A 19,440-nucleotide genomic window follows, 5' to 3' on the forward strand; every position below is an offset into this window, starting at 1 on the left:
TTTAGATGATGACATTCGACCAAGGATAATCCTGTGCAGCATGCATCTAAAGACACATTTAAATGACAATTCACAATTCAAATGGAGAAGATAAAGTACAAAGCACAAGGATATAAAAGGAAAAGGATAAAAAAAAATCAAGACCAAAAGTGCATACAGTATAGCACAATGGCTTCCTGGCTTTGTATCCCACAACCAGGTGTCCTGTGTGTAGCTGGCATGTTCTCTCTGTGTTTGTGGGAAACTTTCTTGCTAAATGCCAAAGAGGTGCATGTTGACTTAACTGGCAAATCCTTATTGGTCCAGTATGAGTATGGTTGTATGTGTGAGTAATCCTAAAATGGACAGATAGATAGATAGATAGATAGATAGATAGATAGATAGATAGATAGATAGATAGATAGATAGATAGATAGGAAAAGCACTAAAGAGAGATAGACAGATAAGTCAATACATATTGATAGATAGATAGAGCACTATATAATGATAGATAAATCAATAGCACTTTATTTGCCTGCAGGGGAAATTTGGCTGGCTCCCCTCTCCAGCATGGTGTCCCGCCTTATGTTGTCTGGTTAATCTGTGGGACCCCTACAACCCTAACCTGGATTAAGTGATCTTTAAGAGTCCAGCCTTGCATGTTTTGGATGAATTTAATCCGTGTTGAATACAAGTAAACTTTTTAGAAAACCAAATATTTTTTAATGAAAGACCAAAGATAAGAGGGTACTGTCTTGTACATACCTAAACATCTCAAAAGACCCTTAATTTTTTCATGTTGTTGTTGAGGTGTTTTTTTTCTTTTGTAGTATATAGACTGGAAAAACATGCTTAAATCCTTTATTGTTTATTTCTGCATGTTGTTTTGAAATGCACTTACTGTCACAGGTTCTTTGCTGCCAACTAGTGGCTTGAGAAAGCAGTGTCCCCTATGGTTATGGTGGCGGATGCCTCCTTGAGAATCATCTTTGGGGCATACATGGTGATCTCAGGGATTACAACATCCATGTGGTCCTGCCTAACTGCACTGTTTTGCAGAGTAGCTGTCCAACTGTCCCATTCAATTGGACAATCAATGACAATATCAAAGGTCCTGCTCAGGCGCACATCCACATGGGGCCTAATTAGAGTCGTCAGTTAACGTAAAATGCAAGTCTTTAAGATGTGGAATTAAGGATGAGAAATGTGTACTTACTCTGTACTGTTAACACAGTAGTTACATGCTGTTAATATCTACAGCACCTATTAAAAGTATTCACCCCCTTGGAAGTTTTCACATTTTATTATTGTAAAACATTGAATTGTAGTGGATTTAATTTGGCTTGTTTTGAGACTAATCTACAGGAAAAAAAACCCTTTATAGAAATGAAAACAGACCCCCTGCAAAGTTGTCTAAATGAATTACAAAAATAAAACACAAAACAATCGACCCCATTGAATCCTAAGAGGTCAGTATTTAGTAGATGCACCTTTGGCACCATGACAGCCCTCAGTCTGTGTGCACAGGCTTCTATTAGCTTTGCATATCTGGACTCTTGTACCACATTCTTCCTATAAAACTACTCAAGCTGTCAGGTTGTATGGTGATTGTGAGAAAACAGCCCTTTTAAAGTCTGGCCATAAATTCTCATTTAGCCTGAGCTCTGAACTCTGACTGGGCCACTCCAGAAGATAAACATTGTTGTTTTTAAGCCACTCCTGAGTAGCTTTGGCTTTATGCCTTGGTCTTGCAAGGAAAACAGATCTTCTGCCAAGGTGAAGGTTTCTTGCAGAATGCCTCAGATTTTCCTCTAGGATTTTCCTGTATTTTGCTGCTTTAATTTCCCTCTCTTCCCTCACTGGCCTTCCAGGACCTGCTGCAGACATGCATTCTCATAGCCAGAGGCTGCCATAATCGTGCTTTACTAAGGGGATGGTGTGCTTTTGATAATGTGCAGTGTTTGGCTGACACCAAATATGGTGCTTAGTCAAATGACCAAAAAGAGACTTGGACATTTTTTGTCACCATCCTTTGACTTGTGCTTTTCAATTATGGAGTTTCTTGTTGTGTTATTTGGTCTTTATTGTGTAGGTTAACCAACCATACTGACTCAGCACAAACTGGACCTTTTAGATAAGGTGCATTTAGACTCCAGTTGAATGAAACTACTTGAAAGATGAGAAAAGTCATTTTCTGTGACTTCTAAAACCAATTGGCAGCCTCAGTGATGATTTAGGTGTGTCATATTAAAGGGGGAGAATACCTAGGAGATCAACCAGCTGGGTTTTATATTTGTATACTAGCTCTGTTACCTGGTCTTGGGAAATTTCCTAAAATAATAGCAATCGGTTACAGTGCCAAGGGTTAATCGGATGTTCAAGTATTATGTAGCTAACAGGACTTTTTGTACATGATATTTGTCCCCTCTCCCAATATTATGAGGTTACTGGAGCTGCTTACTCTTGAACATGCTACATTCAATTGCACAGTAGTAAAACATTCTTGCCGCAGATCAATTCCTGCTTATGTTGATAAACATTTCAAAACGCAAATTTAGGGGGAAAAATATTCTTTTGAATTCAAAAGGTTATTAGTTGAATAAGGGGAAATTTTGGGTATAAATATAAATTTCACCTGGTAGCACATCCTGTAAAAATGGTAGCTTCAGACGGTTTTGAATGTTACACTTTGATCTATAATCTTGTACTGTTATGAAGATTTAGAGGGTTTAAATTAAAATCAATATACACTGAATTATAGTTTAATTTAGTGAATTAAAGAAGAAATAATATAGCAAACTATGTACAATGTCAGCCTTCTCTGTGTCCTGTCCATGGGGGACCTCTTTAGTGAGCTGCACAAGTGTTTAAACTGACCAAGGCACTCAGGTGGAAAAAGGACACGGCACCTAAGAACAGCCCACTCGATACAGCATTACCACCACCAAGTTCTTTTTTCTGTAATGTTACCAAATTTCAATCAAAACAGTCTATAATGTGTGGAGGGGAGAGGTTATTTATCAAATTATCCTGTCTTAATGGACACCTACTGCCCTAGATGTACCATCCATCCAGCCATCCATCCATTATCCAATCCGCTATATCCTAACTACAGGGTCACGGGGGTCTGCTGGAGTTATTCCTAGCCAGCACAGGACGCAAGGCAGGAAACAAACCCCAGGCAGGGTGCCAGCCCACCGCAGGGCGCACACACACCCACCAAGCACACACTAGGGACAATTTAGAATCGCCAATGCATCTAACCTGCATGTCTTTGGACTGTGGTAAGAAACTGGAGGAAACCTACACAGACATGGGGAGAACATGCAAACTCCACGCAGGGAGGACCCGAGAAGCGAACCGGGGTCTCCTAACTGTGAGGCAGCAGTGCTACCCACTGCGCCACCATGCCACCCCTAGATTTACCATTCTGGTGAATTTCAGCCTTATAACTAAATGGGAAATAGTGATTTGTTGATGAATCAGTCAGTTAGTCAACCTTGCCTTTTATTTTATTATATATATATATATAAATTAACACGCAAATACTTTTTAAACTTACACTTTTACTGTAAAACTTCAGTAAAAACAGTTTTTTGAGTTACATTTTCGTCAATATCACATTGAATTTTGATTCTGTGTTTGGACTTACATTGTGACAATGCAACATATAACTGCCCGTGAGTGAAGGCCAGACAGTGTTAACAGTTGTAGATATTCTTCGGGATATTGTAAGTTGATGTTTTCATTTTACGCACGATCACCAGCAACTGTTTCAGCATAGTCTACTAATACGCATTTAACGAATCTGCTGTGTAACCGATCGACAATTTTCTTGTTAATTCATTTTACTTCATTGTTTCTCAATGCTAGGATTGCCTGTTTACTCATTTCTTCTGTTGATAACCCTTTGGAATTAATTTCTTGAATAAGATTTGGACATAATAAGTCTTCTTCATTTGGGAAGTTAAAGTGAGGAAAAAGTAAAAATTTATAAGAGCCGAGAGAGCAGCATTTCTGTCTGTCAAAAGCATTCACATGAATGAGAGGTGAGAGGACCATGGTTGAGGAGGGTGGGACTTGAAAAAATCTCTTGGAAATAGTCTTGTTTCAGGATTTTCTTTTATAATATTTTATATATATATATATATATATATATATATATATATATATATATTAGTGCTGGGCGGTATACCGGTTCATACCGAAAACCGTTTTTTATTTTTTTTTATGATATGGATTTTTCTTATACCGCAACACCGGTTTAAATTGCCTAAACGACGTTCGGAACTTGGCGCAGCGGGAAACTGTTCAAGTGGGGACCTTTTTCACTGCTACACCGCTAAACACAGATTTGTTGCACTAGGGCTCTTTTTCACTGCTACACCACCAAATAGTGGGCGGTAGCATAGGAATGCTGCGTGGTGAAAATGGACAGAGAGCCAGGAGATACTTTAGTTTTAAAAGGTCAGATGTGTAAATACTGTTTCTATACTACTGGATAATACTGCAAGCCAAGTTGTACTTGTTTCATTTGTTTTCAATACAGTGTAATGTACCTGGGTACTGTGTAATAGTGTGGCGACATGTTTTCAAACCCCGTCATAAGTTATATAGCACATTAAATGCTTTGTGTTAAGTGATTCTTAAACCGACTTCTTCTTGCACTAACAGGAGGCGCCGGCAGCGATCGCCACACAGAATACATTCACTTCATGATCTTCCTTCTCTCTGAACATTTAGAATGCTAAAATAAATACTTAATATAATTTTCATGGTGAAATGCATTAAAGCATGCATTAATCATATGGGGGCACGGCGGCGTGCCTGCCTTGCATTTGCATATTTTTCTGGTGGGTTTACTCGGCGCTTCAGTTTCCTTTCAAAGTCATATAGGATGTGGGGTTTTGTTATGCTATATTGACCCTGCTAGTGTATGTTTTGTTTGTATTTATCCTTTGATATGCTGGCGACTTGTTCAGAGATGGGCGCAACTCTGAATGGATGGCATAATTAAACATGTATAACGAAGATATTTTTAAAGTTCTGAACACTCCGTGGGCCAAGTTTATAACTAGTTTTAATTTCACAAAGACGTTTATCGTGTGGTGATTGGTTATGTGGAGAAAGAAAAAGGACGGATAGGAACTGGGGTTTTAGTACGTCAGATAGCACGCGTGCAATAAATTAAGCCCGCTCAGAAGAACATGCATTGAATTCTGTGTTCGTGTCTCCGACCACCAGATCACAAACCCAACATTTACACAATATTTAAGTTAAACCTGTGCGATACCCATTCATACATCCAGTTTTTTGGAGCCTCGTCACACCTGCCATAAATGTCTCTACACTGAATATACACCTGGGGACACCTTACTGCCAGGGAGCAGCACTACCGCCTCACTACCGTGCTTGTTTAATACCTGCTTTAATGCATTTCATCATGAAAATGATATCAAGTATTTATCTTAGCATTCTAAATTTTTAGAGAGCAGGAATACCATGAAATGAATGGATTCTGTGCGGTGATTGCTGCCTCCTCTTAGTGCGGAGGAAGTCAGTTTAAGAAGCGTAGTGATTAACAACTGGGTCGGGGAACACAACACAAAGCATTTAATGTGCTGCATTAACTTATGACGGGGTTTGAGAAAATCAAGTAAATTAAACATTGATTTTAGGATGAAGTTTAGTTTATGACATTCTACTTTAATTATGAAGTAAACTATGAAAATAAAGTGGAAATGTTGACTTTAATCTTGACATAAGCGTCAAAATTAAAGTGGAAATGTCGAGAATAAAGTCAGCATGTCGACTTTATTCTTGACATATACCGGTAGTTTGTTTTTTTTCTTCCCTCTTTACTGTATTTTTTTTTCTTCACCGTGGCCCTAATGCACTTCCGTAGGGCTATACCACACATAGCATTATACAGTAAATGCAAGTTGCAGTTATTTTATTTATGTATATAGCTTAGCTTGAAGCAAGGCCCATATTAATGCAGTTTGCCTAAATGATGGTACAGTTGGTAAGGATGTCATCACAAAGTTGTACTTGTTTTATTTTATTTTAATTTGGTGAATGCTGTGTAATGCACCTGGGTTTGAAGTCTTGAAGTAATAGTGCAACTATCAGTAATAATACTATTATTTATTTTATTGTTATTATTTATTAGCTTAAATATTATGCGGTTTATTGATGGTAAAGTTGTTTAAAAAGTCACTTTAATGTGTCAGTGGACATAGATTGTTAACATTAACAGAAAGTGTAGTTGGTTCACAAAAAATATTTACTATTTATTACTTTTCTAAGACATGTTCAGTGCAATACAAGTTTTGACAAGAACCTCTGGATATTTTACTAAGTCTAAATGCCTCTTTGGATGGTTGAAAATATGTTGTCAAAATCATAGTTTAAGTTTTTGCAAAATTTGTTCAATAAAAAGGTTCTATATTTTGACTGCAACTGTCATGCAATGCGATTCCTTCTTTTCATTAGTGTCACCCCCTTGAAAACTATCACTTTATGGGGCCATGCAAACCTGTATTAATACTTGTGTGCACATTAAAATGTTTTTTTGTACAATGTACAATTCTCATAACAGTGGAATAGGTTATTCTTAGCCAGTCTACTGCAGTAATTGCAGTGGAAAATGTGGTTAACATTCACTCATGCATGGGGAAAAAAATACCGTCCAATACCGCGAAACCGGGATAATTTAGAAAAATACCGTGATATAGAATTTTGGTCATACCGCCCACCCCTAATATATATATATATATATATATATATATATACACATATACAGATAGATAGTGTGGCGAGCTGCTGGGAGCAGTACCCAGTCGGGACACCCGGAATGACCGGAAGAAGGATTACACCTCCTCCGGACCACGAGGGGGCAGCCACCCTGATTGGTATGGGGACCATGGGACCAGAGCATGGAAGCTCAACCCTATAGGGGCCCGTGGTCACCGGCAGAGGACGCCCGGATGCCTGAAGAGCCATGGATGTCAGCACTTCCGCCACATCAAGGAAGAGCCGGCAAAAGTTCATTGGGAGGCACCTGGAGCATGTCCAGGTGAACATTCGATAGGTGGAGTCGGGTGGAAGTGGACATAGCTTGGAGGAGAGGAGTGGAGGCAGTGAAGGAAAGGTATTGTGACAGAGGTCTGGACTAAGGGTGATTGGCGCTGGGCACTGGGTTGTGTGTTAGAACCTTCTTTTGTAAATATGTATAATAAACCATGTGTGGTATTTGAACCTTCGGCGTCTGCCTGTCTGTGTCCAGGCTGCTTCCCACAATAGATATAGATATATATAGATAGATAGATATACAGTCATATGAAAAAGTTTGGGAACCCCTCTTAATTCTTTGGATTTTTGTTTATCATTGGCTGAGCTTTCAAAGTAGCAACTTCCTTTTAATATACGACATGCCTTATGGAAACAGTAGTATTTCAGCAGTGACATTAAGTTTATTAGATTAACAGAAAATATGCAATATGCATCATAACAAAATTAGAGAGGTGCATAAATTTGGGTACCCCAACAGAGATATTACATCAATACTTAGTTGAGCCTCCTTTTACAAATATAACATCCTCTAGACGCCTCCCATAGCCTTTGATGAACGTCTGGATTGAGGTATTTTTGACCATTCTTCCATACAAAATCTCTCCAATTCAGTTAAATTTGATGGCTGCCGAGCATGGACAGCCTGCTTCAAATCATCCCATAGATTTTCGATGATATTTTAGTCAGGGGACTGTGATGGCCATTCCAGAACATTGTACTTCTCCTTCTGCATGAATACCTTTGTAGATTTCGAACTGTGTTTTGGGTCATTGTCTTTTTGGAATATCCTACCCCTGCGTAACTTCAACTTTGTGACTGATGCTTGAACATTATCCTGAAGAATTTGTTGATATTGGATTAAATTCATCTGACCCTCGAATTTAACAAGGGCCCCAGTCCCTGAACTAGCCACACAGCCCCACAGCATGATGGAACCTCCACCAAATTTGACAGTAGGTAGCAGGTGTTTTTCTTGGAAAGCGGTGTTCTTCTTCCACCATGCAAAGCTCTTTTTGTTATGACCAAATAACTCAATTTTTGTCTCATCAGTCCAAAACACTTTGTTCCACTTTGGTCTTTGGAGGTGATCTGTGGTTTCTCTGTAACCATTCTCACAATCCTGTGCATATGCCGCTCCTGTATTTTTCTTGGCCTGCCAGACCTGGGTTTAACAGCAACTGTGCCTGTGGCCTTCCATTTCCTGATTACATTCCTTACAGTTGAAACGGACATTTTAAACATCTGAGATAGCTTTTTGTAGCCTTCCCCTAAACCATGATACTGAACAATCTTTGTTTTCAGATCTTTTGAGAGTTGCTTTGAGGATCCCATGCTGTCACTCTTCAGAGGAGAGTCAAAGGGAAGCACAACTTGCAATTGACCACCTTAAATACCTTTTCTCATGATTGGACACACCTGTCTATGAAGTTCAAGGCTTAATGAGCGAGCTAATCCAACCAATTTGGCGTTGGAAGTAATCGGTATTGCGCAGTTACATGCATTCAAATCAGCAAAATTATAAGGGGACCCACATCTTTGCATAGCCAGTTTTTCACATTTGATTTAATTTCATACAACTAAATACTGCTTCACTAACAATCTTTGTCTGAAATACACCCCAGTACATGTGATTTCTCAGTTTTTTTATTTTTAATAAATTTGCAAAAACCTCAAGTAAACTTTTTTCATGTTGTCATTAAGGGGTGTTGTGTGTAGAATTCTGTGTAAAAAATGAATTTAATCCATTTTGGAATAAGGCTGTAACATAACAAAAGGTGGAAAAAGTGATGCGCTGTGAATAATTTCCGGATGCACTGTAGATAGAGATAGGAAACCAGGGGTGATACAGCTGCCCCAACCCCAACACAAACAGGCACAGACCAACGTGCAGCACAACCCAAGTCTTATTACAGTGGGAAACACTTTTCACTCATTTCCCACCTGCAGTACTCAGTACACAGCCCAGTATGACACAGTCCCATACACACGGTACTTTGTCCTCCTTCTGCCTTCACTTCTCCTGACAAGCTTCATCTTCATCCTCCTGACTCTGGCTCTCTGAATGGAGTGAAGTGGCTCCTTTTATGCAGCTCCTGGGAGTGCACCAGGTGGCTCATGTTACCTGAACATCCTCCCATGTGTGGTGAAAGTCAGAAGTAGGGCTCTGCAGCTCTTCCTTTCGGCCCCCACAGAACCCAACAGGGCTCTCCCAAACTCCAACTCTCCTGAAGCTCTGCGGGAACCCATGGAGCCACAGCAACCCCAGGGCTGCCCACTACTGATTCATCTGTTCCCCCAGTCCTTCCAGTATGTCGGCCTCCTGGCCATGAGGCAAGATCTTGCATGGAGCTCCAGACCAAGGGCAATTGATGGTCATTTTATATTTCTTCCATTTCCGAATAATCGCATCAATAATTGTCGCCTTCTCACCAAGCTTCTTGCTGATGGTTTTGTAGCCCATTCCAGTCTTGTGCAGGTCTACAATCTTGACCTTTGACCGCTCTTTGGTCTTGCCTATGGTGGTGGAGAGGTTGGAATGGAAGAAATGGATTCTGTGGACAGGTGTGCTTTATACACATAACGAGTCGAGATCAGGAGCATCTGTAATTGATTGATTCATTGTATTTGTGGGAGCCAGAATTCTGGCTGGGCTGTAGGGGATCAAATACTTGTTTCACTTAATGACTTGCAAATCAATTTATAACTTTTATGTAATGTGTTTTTTTCTGGATTTTTGGTTGATATTCTGCCTCTCTCTGTTAAAATGAAACTACTATAAAAGTTACTGACTGCTCATTTCTTTGTAAGTGAGCAAACTTACAAATTCAGCAGGGGATCAAATAATAATTTCCCCCAGTGTACCTTTAGTGCCTTTCCCCATATTTGCATGTGCAAATGGCTTCATCAGTGCGCCCTGTCTCGAGGTGCGATTTCCCGTAAAGCCTGCTTCTCAGTCTCCTGCCCAGTTTTGTACTTTCCATCTTTGAAGGCGACTCTCTCAGCGTGCACATTTACCATTCCTTGTGCTTCTTACACTTAAACGTCTGTGTCACCAAAGCCAAAAATGGACCAGTCAGATTGCTTAGAGAGACTGGACAAACAGACCTTCTTGCTTTATTATATAGTAGATAGACAGATATACTGTAGAGATAGATTTAGACCACTTTCAGAGATGTGATTTCACTTTGGCATGAATGAGTCTTTTTCAGTCATTCAGTGCCAAAACTGCTAAATAAGTTCCACTGTGATGGGATTCCGGGTGGCGAATACCTTTTATGTACCACAGTAGCTGCACTGTGAATTGGATGCTGGTAACTGAACAAGTCCATCATAAAGAAATGCTCAAGCCCAGCATTGCCAAGTCTTTGTTCTGCACCTGAGTGATGTGTATAGCTCAGATGCCCAGCTCTCTCATTCTAACAGTTAAGTTTGACCTATCAGCCAAACTGTGTGCAACTCCTTCATCCTAATGGTTTTATTTTCTTGTATTAAGCATCCAAGTGTTGGCTTTATTAATAAAAAATAAATTACAACCGTATAAAAAATAAGAAAACAATTTATTGATAGTGATTGTTAAAACAAAGTACAATATTATGGATAAATAAACTGGTAGTGTTCTCTCTTACAATGAATGCTAACCGTTGTTTTATCATCACATCGTATACGGTACATTATACAAACATATATATAAAAAAAGTAACACCGTTATGACACTGCATAAACCACAACTGTTCCAGCTGTTCAGAACACACAGGTGTGATCTTCTTCTGATTGGATTAGTGGATATGGTGCATTAAGCTACTTTGTCAGTCTCTACTTAAGAGGGTCACTTCAGATATGCTAAGATAAAATGATGAAAACAACTTGTATAAAATTTATGACTCCACTCAAGTATCGCACAGGTCACTGAATTGGTTGTGACACGGATATCAAATTCCGGTCCCTGGGGGTGGTGGCGGCTGGGGTGGTGGTTTGTGCAGATTTTCATTCTAACCCTTTTCTTGATGAGTGACCGGTTTTTGCTGCTAATTAACTTCTTTTGAATTAATTTCAATTGACTTGTTCTTGAAGACTCAGACCCCTCAATTATTTCTTTTTCCATAATTGTCAGCCAAACAATAATGAGATATAAAATGAGCCAAAACATGACCAGCATGCTGTGTCCATCATACAATATCTGAAAATAGAGAAAGATTAAGGTCTTAGGAATGCTGATCTGCTCAGGTCCACAAAACATTTTAACAGAGCTCTTAGAAAAAGGAAAATGAACAATTTCAGAAATGTCTGCTACTGCACAATGAGAGCAGCAACAAGCCATGGAATTATAGAACGGATTTAATTAACAACAAGAATCAGAGCCTCATTAAGCAACTGGCTGGAGTTTGAGGCCCTCACTTAGTTAGTTGGTCTACTGTTGGCTCACTCACTTCACATTTCATTTCTGTTTAAGGAAAGAAATGAAGCAATTCAGGGGAACAAACCTTCAAAAAAAAGTCAATTAAAATGAATTCAAAAAAAGTTAATTAGCAGCAAAAACAGGTCACTAATTAAGAATGAAAACCTTCAGCCACTATGGTCCTCCAGGACTGGAGTCTGAGATCCCTGGGTTATGATGACACCCAAATTGAAAAGGGCAGAGCTTCTGTATGTTAGTTTGTAGTACATATTCCACTGGCATAAAAATGTCATTTTCACTTTAAAAACATGGCTTTGTCTACTAGGATGTACATCTTTTTGTTTATTTCTAAAACACAGGCAGGTAATCGAAGAATACAAAGACATTCAAGCATGTCACCAACTGCAAATGCACATACATTTACTCACAGCAACACTACCGGGACTCACCAGACTTCTTAAGGCTTTGATACCGTAGTTTATGGTGATGCCTGCTGCCTCAAAAGATCCACAAGACCAAGTGTTAATCCGTATCACTCTTGTGTGCCGTGTGTCCCAATCCTGGTCCTTTCAGCCTCTGCCAGCTACAACTCAAATATTCCAAGTGTACTCAATTTTTGTATTTAGTTGAACAATTTTGGCATTTAGTTTGAACCTTCTCAAACACACATGGTTGTGTTTTTATTTTTTCAAATAAAGCACATACATATTTGCCACCACTTTCAGTGTATTACTCGCTGCACAATTAAAAAAAAAAGAACAACAGTCATGCCTACAATTAGAAATGACAAAATAAAGTATATGCATAAAGAAAGAGGGTACTGTTTACTAAACATAGTTCATTTAAAATTTGGAATTAGTCTGATGAAAAAAAATGGTTAGGGCAAAAGAAAAAGCACAAGTCCAATACACCAAAGAGTTCATTGTGGAACTGAAAATACTAGCATGGCAGAGTTGAATTAAAAAGCTTAATGAAATGAAAAAGACTTCAGGTTATAAAGAAATTAGAATTTTTAAACTAAAGCAAATATTAACTAATAGACCCCAGAGAAAAAAAACAAAAATCAAACTCTTATTAAGAAAATGGTAGGAATGAAAAGTGCGACTATTATGGACCAAAAGTTGGGAATCGGCCACTTCAGTTCAGCCTGTGTTTAATGAGCCGGATTCAAAAAAAATGAGGTACAAATAAATGGCTGGCAAGACATTATAGACTTTAAAAAGCACACCTTTGCAAAAGTTCAATTAGAGCAGTTTCTCCATTTACAAGTAGCAAAGTAACACTGACTTTCACATTCCTTTTGTTAAGACTAAACAAGGAAATCTTTTAGTGCTGGAAGGCACAAATGATGATGCGGATGGTGATTCATGTAAAGTGCATTTTGCGGTACCAGAATACAAAGAAAACAATCAGTTGGTGAAACAGTTCAGTCAATACTTCAACCAAAGACTGAAACTACAACCCAAACAGGTTGAAAAAAATAAAATGCATAAATTGCGGAGCGTGAGATTTTCTCTTGCACAGAAAATGTTGCAATCGCCAATTCTCCAGTTCAATGAGTAAGCAAATATGCAGATTAAAGTACCTTATCACGACGAGCTGTGCATCAAATGGCTTAGCGGCAATGATCTTCATCCAGGTCCTCATTCATAGTGCAAGACTGCTGAACAAATCTGAAGTCACTCTGTCTTTTTGCTGGGGTGGTGGGAAAGCTGGTGTAGCTGTGCCACCGAAATATTCACAAAGTGCATCCTCACAGTGAATGTGTTTAAATACATAATGGTGGTCTCCGGAATAAACTATGCGAAAGCTGTCATATCACAGAGAGAGGTTTACAATGTTGTTTAAGAAGAGTAAACCTCTCCTCGGCCGAGGCCACCAGTGATGCTGTTGGGGGACTTCAGAAGAGGGATAGCTATTTCAGTCTTTTGTCTCTAGTGTGGTTTGTAGGTAAATGAGAGGAGCAACACTTTTAAAGCACAGCTCTGTTTTTGTTTATAAAGAGTCTGGGTCCAAGCATTAAAATAAAATTTTTCTTTAATACAATATTTCTTAAGTTGCAGTTTGTTTAGTTGGTATAAACACTTGCACCACATTATTCCAGGAATCCCCCCTTTTGTCCCCTAGTTAGTGAGAAGTTAAGCAAAATGACAGTTTTTATTGGCTAACTAGAATTAGATTACAATATGCAAGCTTTCGAGGCAGCTCAGGCCCCTTCTTCAGGCAAGATCTGATTTCTTGTATGAATAGGTAAAGCTCCCTTAAAGAGCTGGGGTGAAATGTTACTATGAGAAAGGAGAAGAACAGAAATAAAAGTCAAACGTCTCATTGAGAAAGCGACAATATACACAGTAATGACATCCCACACCTTGTCTTGCAGCAGATGTGGCAAATATTAAAAGATAAGCAACTGTTATGGTAGCTGATGTGTGTGAGCTTGGGGGGGGGGGGGGGGGGGGGGTTCATGTAATGGATATTTCTGCAACGGTTTAAGAATAGAATGACAGGGGGTGGGGTGGGGCTGCATCGGAAATCAGCGTTTCATCTTTGCAGTGGGTCAATATAAGCTTTTCTTTCCAAACCAGTCTGAATGAGTAGGGCAAAAGATTGGGGCTCACGTCAGAAAGGGCCTGCAAAAAAATAAAAAAACCCAACAACTTCAGCAGCAGTTGAGTGGCATTCAGTAAGTTAAGAAAACTAAAACTAAGGTTTTTGTCCTCCATTTAGTTCTTACATTTTTCTTGGAACTGAACCAGTTCATTGTTCACAAAAGTATAGTGTACAAGTTGTTCGGATTTTAACTGATATTGCATGTAAATGTATACCTATACATAACATACATATTTATACAATGTCAGAAACAGAATACTTGTAGTCAATAGAAGATTAATGTATCTGTGTGTGTATTCAGTAAATTCTACACATAAATGAGTATTTGGATAAAATGGCAGCTCAGAGTCGAAAGATACAAATGTGGGCAGTGAAAACCTTTTCGAATTGTATTTAGTATGGGAATGAAGCAGAAACACTGTTACAATTGCACTCTATGGACAGGTGCCATTGTTATTCTAGTGCACTTGGGCAATCTGACGCCTGTGAACAGCACTACGGAACAGTGTTTTCTCCTTTACTACCAATATTTGGATATTTTTTTTAAGTATTTGAACCAGAGTGCCACTACTGCTGGTACAGTCTATCGTTCTCCAAGCCTTGATCTTAACAAGTTAGGATGAAACAGTATGGAAATATTTGCGTGATTTTCTAAACTGAATGTAAATGTATACATTTTACTTAATTGTTTATTCTGAAAGGATCAATCTTAAGTCTGTTTAACTAAGTTCATTGCTAATCCCCATGGCAGATATTTAACCAAGATTCCTGCAACAATACTGCACAAAATAACTTGGGAAGAAAGGAAGAACATCTACATCTCACTGGCATGCCAAACAGTGATGGCTGGACAGAGGTTTAGTTTGGGCATCGTTTTAGCTGCTGCTTTATGTAAAGATGCCCCAGAGAGTTTTTTTATCACCAGCCCATGTAGAGGTGATGCTGCACAGAAAATGTAGGGAGGGGTTGACACAGAGAGATGAGCGGATGTCACCAGGAAGTGCGCTACTCACGGTTTTCAGAAGCGGTCTCTGCGTGGCTGACTAAGCTCATGCTATACGGAGGTCAATTCTGAGACACGTTTCAGGCTTTTGACAGAACGCTGGCAGTGTACTGCAAATTGTGGTGCAAATCAGCCCAGCACAGGAATTTATGAAAAAACTTTTAAAATGGAACCATAGCTGACACGGACACAGTGAATTAAACAAGAAGATAACATGGATAAAAACTCACAAGACAAATACAGTAAGTAGTAAACACACCATTTCAAAGAACAAAAGAACAGCTGACATGAAATTCCACTGCATGACTGAAACTAGTTATATTGGTACAATCCCAAATAATGTCTAAGTTTAGTCTCGTCCATTGTCCCAAGATTACTAAGGCCTTTCTGCTACAGCAGATCAATCCAAATTATATGACATTTCCACAAACTAAATATGAACCCTGTCTGCTAGGAGAGATTTTTCAGTGTTTAACAACAAATCTGTTATTACTATGTTACTAATCTGTTACCTGTACTGTGAATCACCGTGACAGATGCCAGATTTGACTTATACTATGTACCTATAAAAATTAGTTTTAATAAGGTTATTCATTTTACAAGAATATATTCATAAGATGAAAGGGTAGAATGGTGAACTCATTTGTTCATCATTAATCATTTAAAAATCGACTGGTAAGCATGTAGCATGGACATTTCTGCTGTAAGACGATGGCATTTTATCATTGCCCGGACACCAATATCCAAACAAAACACTATATGCAGTTTAACAATAAAAACATCACACATCACAAAGGCTCCAGGCAATTTTGCAATTGTAATTCTACGTTCAAAGCAGACATAAGCACCTCAAGACATATTTCTGTTTCAGGACCTCACTACATAAAGCATTAACGTAACCTAACATTCAAACCTGCTTAATCCACATTGTTGTCATTGGGTGGTCAGAGCCTATCTTCGCAGCAATGGTTGCAAGGCAGGAATCAATGCTGGAAGGGACACCAGTAAATTGCAGTGGCTCACTTACAAAGCATACGGGGCCAATCTAGAATTGTCAGTAAAACACACACAGGAAAGTCATGGTTGCCTGGAGGAACATCCCCACAGACATACGTATGTGCAAATTCCAGACAGTGACTGGGAATATTAATTGAAGCAACTCACTAACTACACATAATGGACACTAACTAACAATAAACAAGTATTTTTGATATTAATGTATTTAATATGGGCTTTATTTTTTCGATAGGCACCCAAAATTAAAGGCTTATTAATGCTGGCCCCTTGTAATACTGTGTTTATGGTTTACTAATTTATTTTTTGTTAGAAAGGAATGGTCAAACATATTTGTAATTTAGAGCAGGTCCTCATGTGATTGCTTTTGGACCCCTCCCAACACCCACATCATCCCCAGGTAGTTGGCAATTACAGGAAGCAGTCTACCCTGTTATAATCCTCTCTGCAGGCAGACTTACTATTCATACTTTACAGACCTGCCTAAATACAAAATGATGTTGTGCTGAGGCCTGCAACAATTGTCAGTTAAGTCAAATTTGGCACGAATGGTGACGGAGATGTTAAATGCAATGAAAAGCAGCAGATACAGTTTACTGCAGTGAACAATGCTAAGAAAACCACAGCTATGGAAAAATGGAAAATTTCCAACTGGAGGCTAGAGCATGTAATCTTTACGTATTGCACACTGTTGTTTTAATTTGTAACTAGAATGACTGCTCAGAATCTGAAGGCTTCTAAAGTTAATGGACCTATTGGTCTTTGTGCCAAAATGTGCAACTTTGAAGCAGAACACTGAAAAGTATACAGATAAATGTAGCCAACATTAGTAAGTGATAAGAAATCCAATTTAACTTTAAAAATATGTAAACACTCACTTTTGACTTTATGCACCAAAACAAATGAAATGTTAGATGTTTTAAACTGGAGTGTTATTTACTGTGCCAGTTATAGAATTAATTGGAACTTTGAGGACGAAATGTCTGCCTTGTTGTGTGACTCTCCATCTTCAGGTTTATGCCTATTCTGCTGCTCTTTGAAGAACGCAGAAATGCTTGGCTTTCGGTCCTACAACTAACAGTCTACAGGAAGACAAATAATAAGGAGTTTGTTTTGTTCTTGGATTTGTCTTGGATGAGGAAGTGAATTCATTCTTTGTATCTCTAACCATGTCATACAGACTTCTCTGACCCTGGCTGCTAAGTTTACCCTTGCCATTGTCCCACGCAGCAGCTGTGAAAATAAATGGGTTGCTAGAGAGGAAAGAATATGTATGTGTATGAACTCTTTCAGTTCTTTGGTAATAATCACTTCCTGACAAGTCATTGGAGAGGCACTGGCTGAAGAGCCACATACATCATCTTCTCCACTATAACATGAGAGTTAACAACTCTTTTATCTCACAGGACATGGCAGCGAGTCTTCACTTGCTGAAACTCTTTGCTTTCAGTCCACATTTACAGTTGGTAATAATGGTTTATACTTGATTAAGAAATAAGGGTAGCACTGGTCATTTTCAAAAATCACATATATACTTGGATCTGTAAGTTTATCAATGCAAGAGTCATAAAGATCACTGGTAGGGTTATCCAAATGCACAGGTGGAGGTCGACGCATATCCGGTTTTCCCACAACTGACTTTCCAACCAGAACTTTGGATAGGAAAACATAATGTTCTCCGTTCGGAGATGGTTGTGCATAGCGATGGGAGTAGCTGGCATAACGAGCAAAGTAACTTCCTTGTCCATAAACGGTGGCATGTTTGCCAGAGAGTCGAGGATCAAAATTATGCTTGCAGATAGCATCAATTGCACACTGGGAGGTTCCATGGAAGAGGTGACGTTCATTACGGAGCTTTTCCTGCGGAGACATCTTTCGGAACATATATTCCTTTTTGCTATAAAAAATACAGAAAGGAAAGACCTGAGTACATAAAGAATATCAGAAATCATACAACAAACAATTGATCTAGGATGTTGACACATTATGTTAAACAGATGTTAGTAACTTAGATATGTTTTCTTTACATTCTCATGAAAAAATGATGGCTCTGTTGGATATTTTAGGCTCACCAACGCCCAACAGCAGATGTGGCAAATTAATCACATAAAAGTAAGAACTATTTGTTAACACTAGAATCCCTGAAGCCAATGAAAATATTTGTAAAAATATAACTATTTGTAAACATATTCACAAAAGGTATAACAAAACAAATGTGCTTTTATTCAAGAATATAACCAAAGAAAATAAATTATTCAAATTACATGTTGCAGTCAATGTTTTTGATATTTGGACTTTAGTCTTCACACATTACACACTTCACGTCAGCATTTTTGTCATGATTATTATAATATGAAAAAATTTTGTTTTAGGTAGTGTTCAGCATTTCTTGCCTTGCATTTCCTGTCATTCTACATTTACAGAGATCGTTCTACACATGACATATACATACACATGAAATGTATGCATTCCAAATAACAATGTATTATTTACCCTATACAATTCCAGATAAAGAGACTTCAGCTCTGAGAATTTTGCATCTGACTTGACTTCAGCTGCCTCGGTGTGGAATGAGTGAGCAGGCTGAATGCTGCCAGTGCTGATTGACACAATTGCAAAACAAAGACACTGATGAGGAGATGTGAGGGAACTGAATATGGCCGGGCATTACAAATATTTTTGTAGGCATCAGGGATTTTACTGTTAAATAAACGGTAAGACCTTAGTGTCCCTCTCACAATAAAATAGAAAAAAAAGTTTTATTACAAATAAAATGGGATTCACAAAGGAAGCAAATACAAAATACAAGTAAACAGAAATCACATCATCATTCATTTTCTCCACTGGCCCTGAAAGTCTTTTCTTACTGGTAAGGAGACCCTCTCATTTGCCCTTCTGAAAAATAACAATAAAGCTTCTACTCGTTTTCTGCTTTTCTTTCCCTTAACCATTGCCTGTACTACTTTCTTTTTAGTAAGCCTTTACCATGCCTGCCTCCAGCTTTACCAAAAGTTGGTTAGGAGCTACTGTTTATACTCCCACCTTAGAGATTAACTTTCCACTTTAGTGAAAATGACCTTTTGTGCTTTCTGCCCCAAGAGATGGACTTCCATGTACCCAAGATGAGCTTACCAGCTTTTCTGGTTTCCTCAACAGAATTTCCTTCCAAGGCATTCTTTATGTTTAAAAGAGTTTACTACCCCTGTTGGTATTGTTTAAACCACAATTGTCTTTTTTTTTTTTTTTTTTTAAAGGATTCTGAAATCCTTGAGTGTTTCTCTCAAAATATAAAATCTATCAATTATTTCCTCATTCTTATGCCACCTTGATATCCCTTTGTCAGCCTTTCGAACAATTATATAAC

The 19,440-nt window shown here is 38.5% G+C and overlaps 1 protein-coding gene across 1 annotated transcript in view; it reads right to left on the minus strand.

Moving 5' to 3' along the window:
• Positions 1 to 10,591: 10,591 nt before the first annotated feature.
• The window catches only part of LOC114648920 (protein mono-ADP-ribosyltransferase TIPARP-like), a 51,313-nt gene continuing 42,464 nt past the window's right edge, over positions 10,592 to 19,440 (minus strand). Inside the window, exon 7 of the mRNA XM_028798264.2 lies at positions 10,592 to 17,973. Within this exon, the coding sequence (XP_028654097.1) occupies positions 17,523 to 17,973 (451 nt within the window). The 3' untranslated portion in view covers positions 10,592 to 17,522. The remainder of the gene's footprint in view (positions 17,974 to 19,440) is intronic.

The sequence above is a fragment of the Erpetoichthys calabaricus genome, chromosome 3 (genome assembly GCF_900747795.2).
Source record: "Erpetoichthys calabaricus chromosome 3, fErpCal1.3, whole genome shotgun sequence".
NCBI classification, from domain to species: Eukaryota; Metazoa; Chordata; class Cladistia; order Polypteriformes; family Polypteridae; genus Erpetoichthys; species Erpetoichthys calabaricus.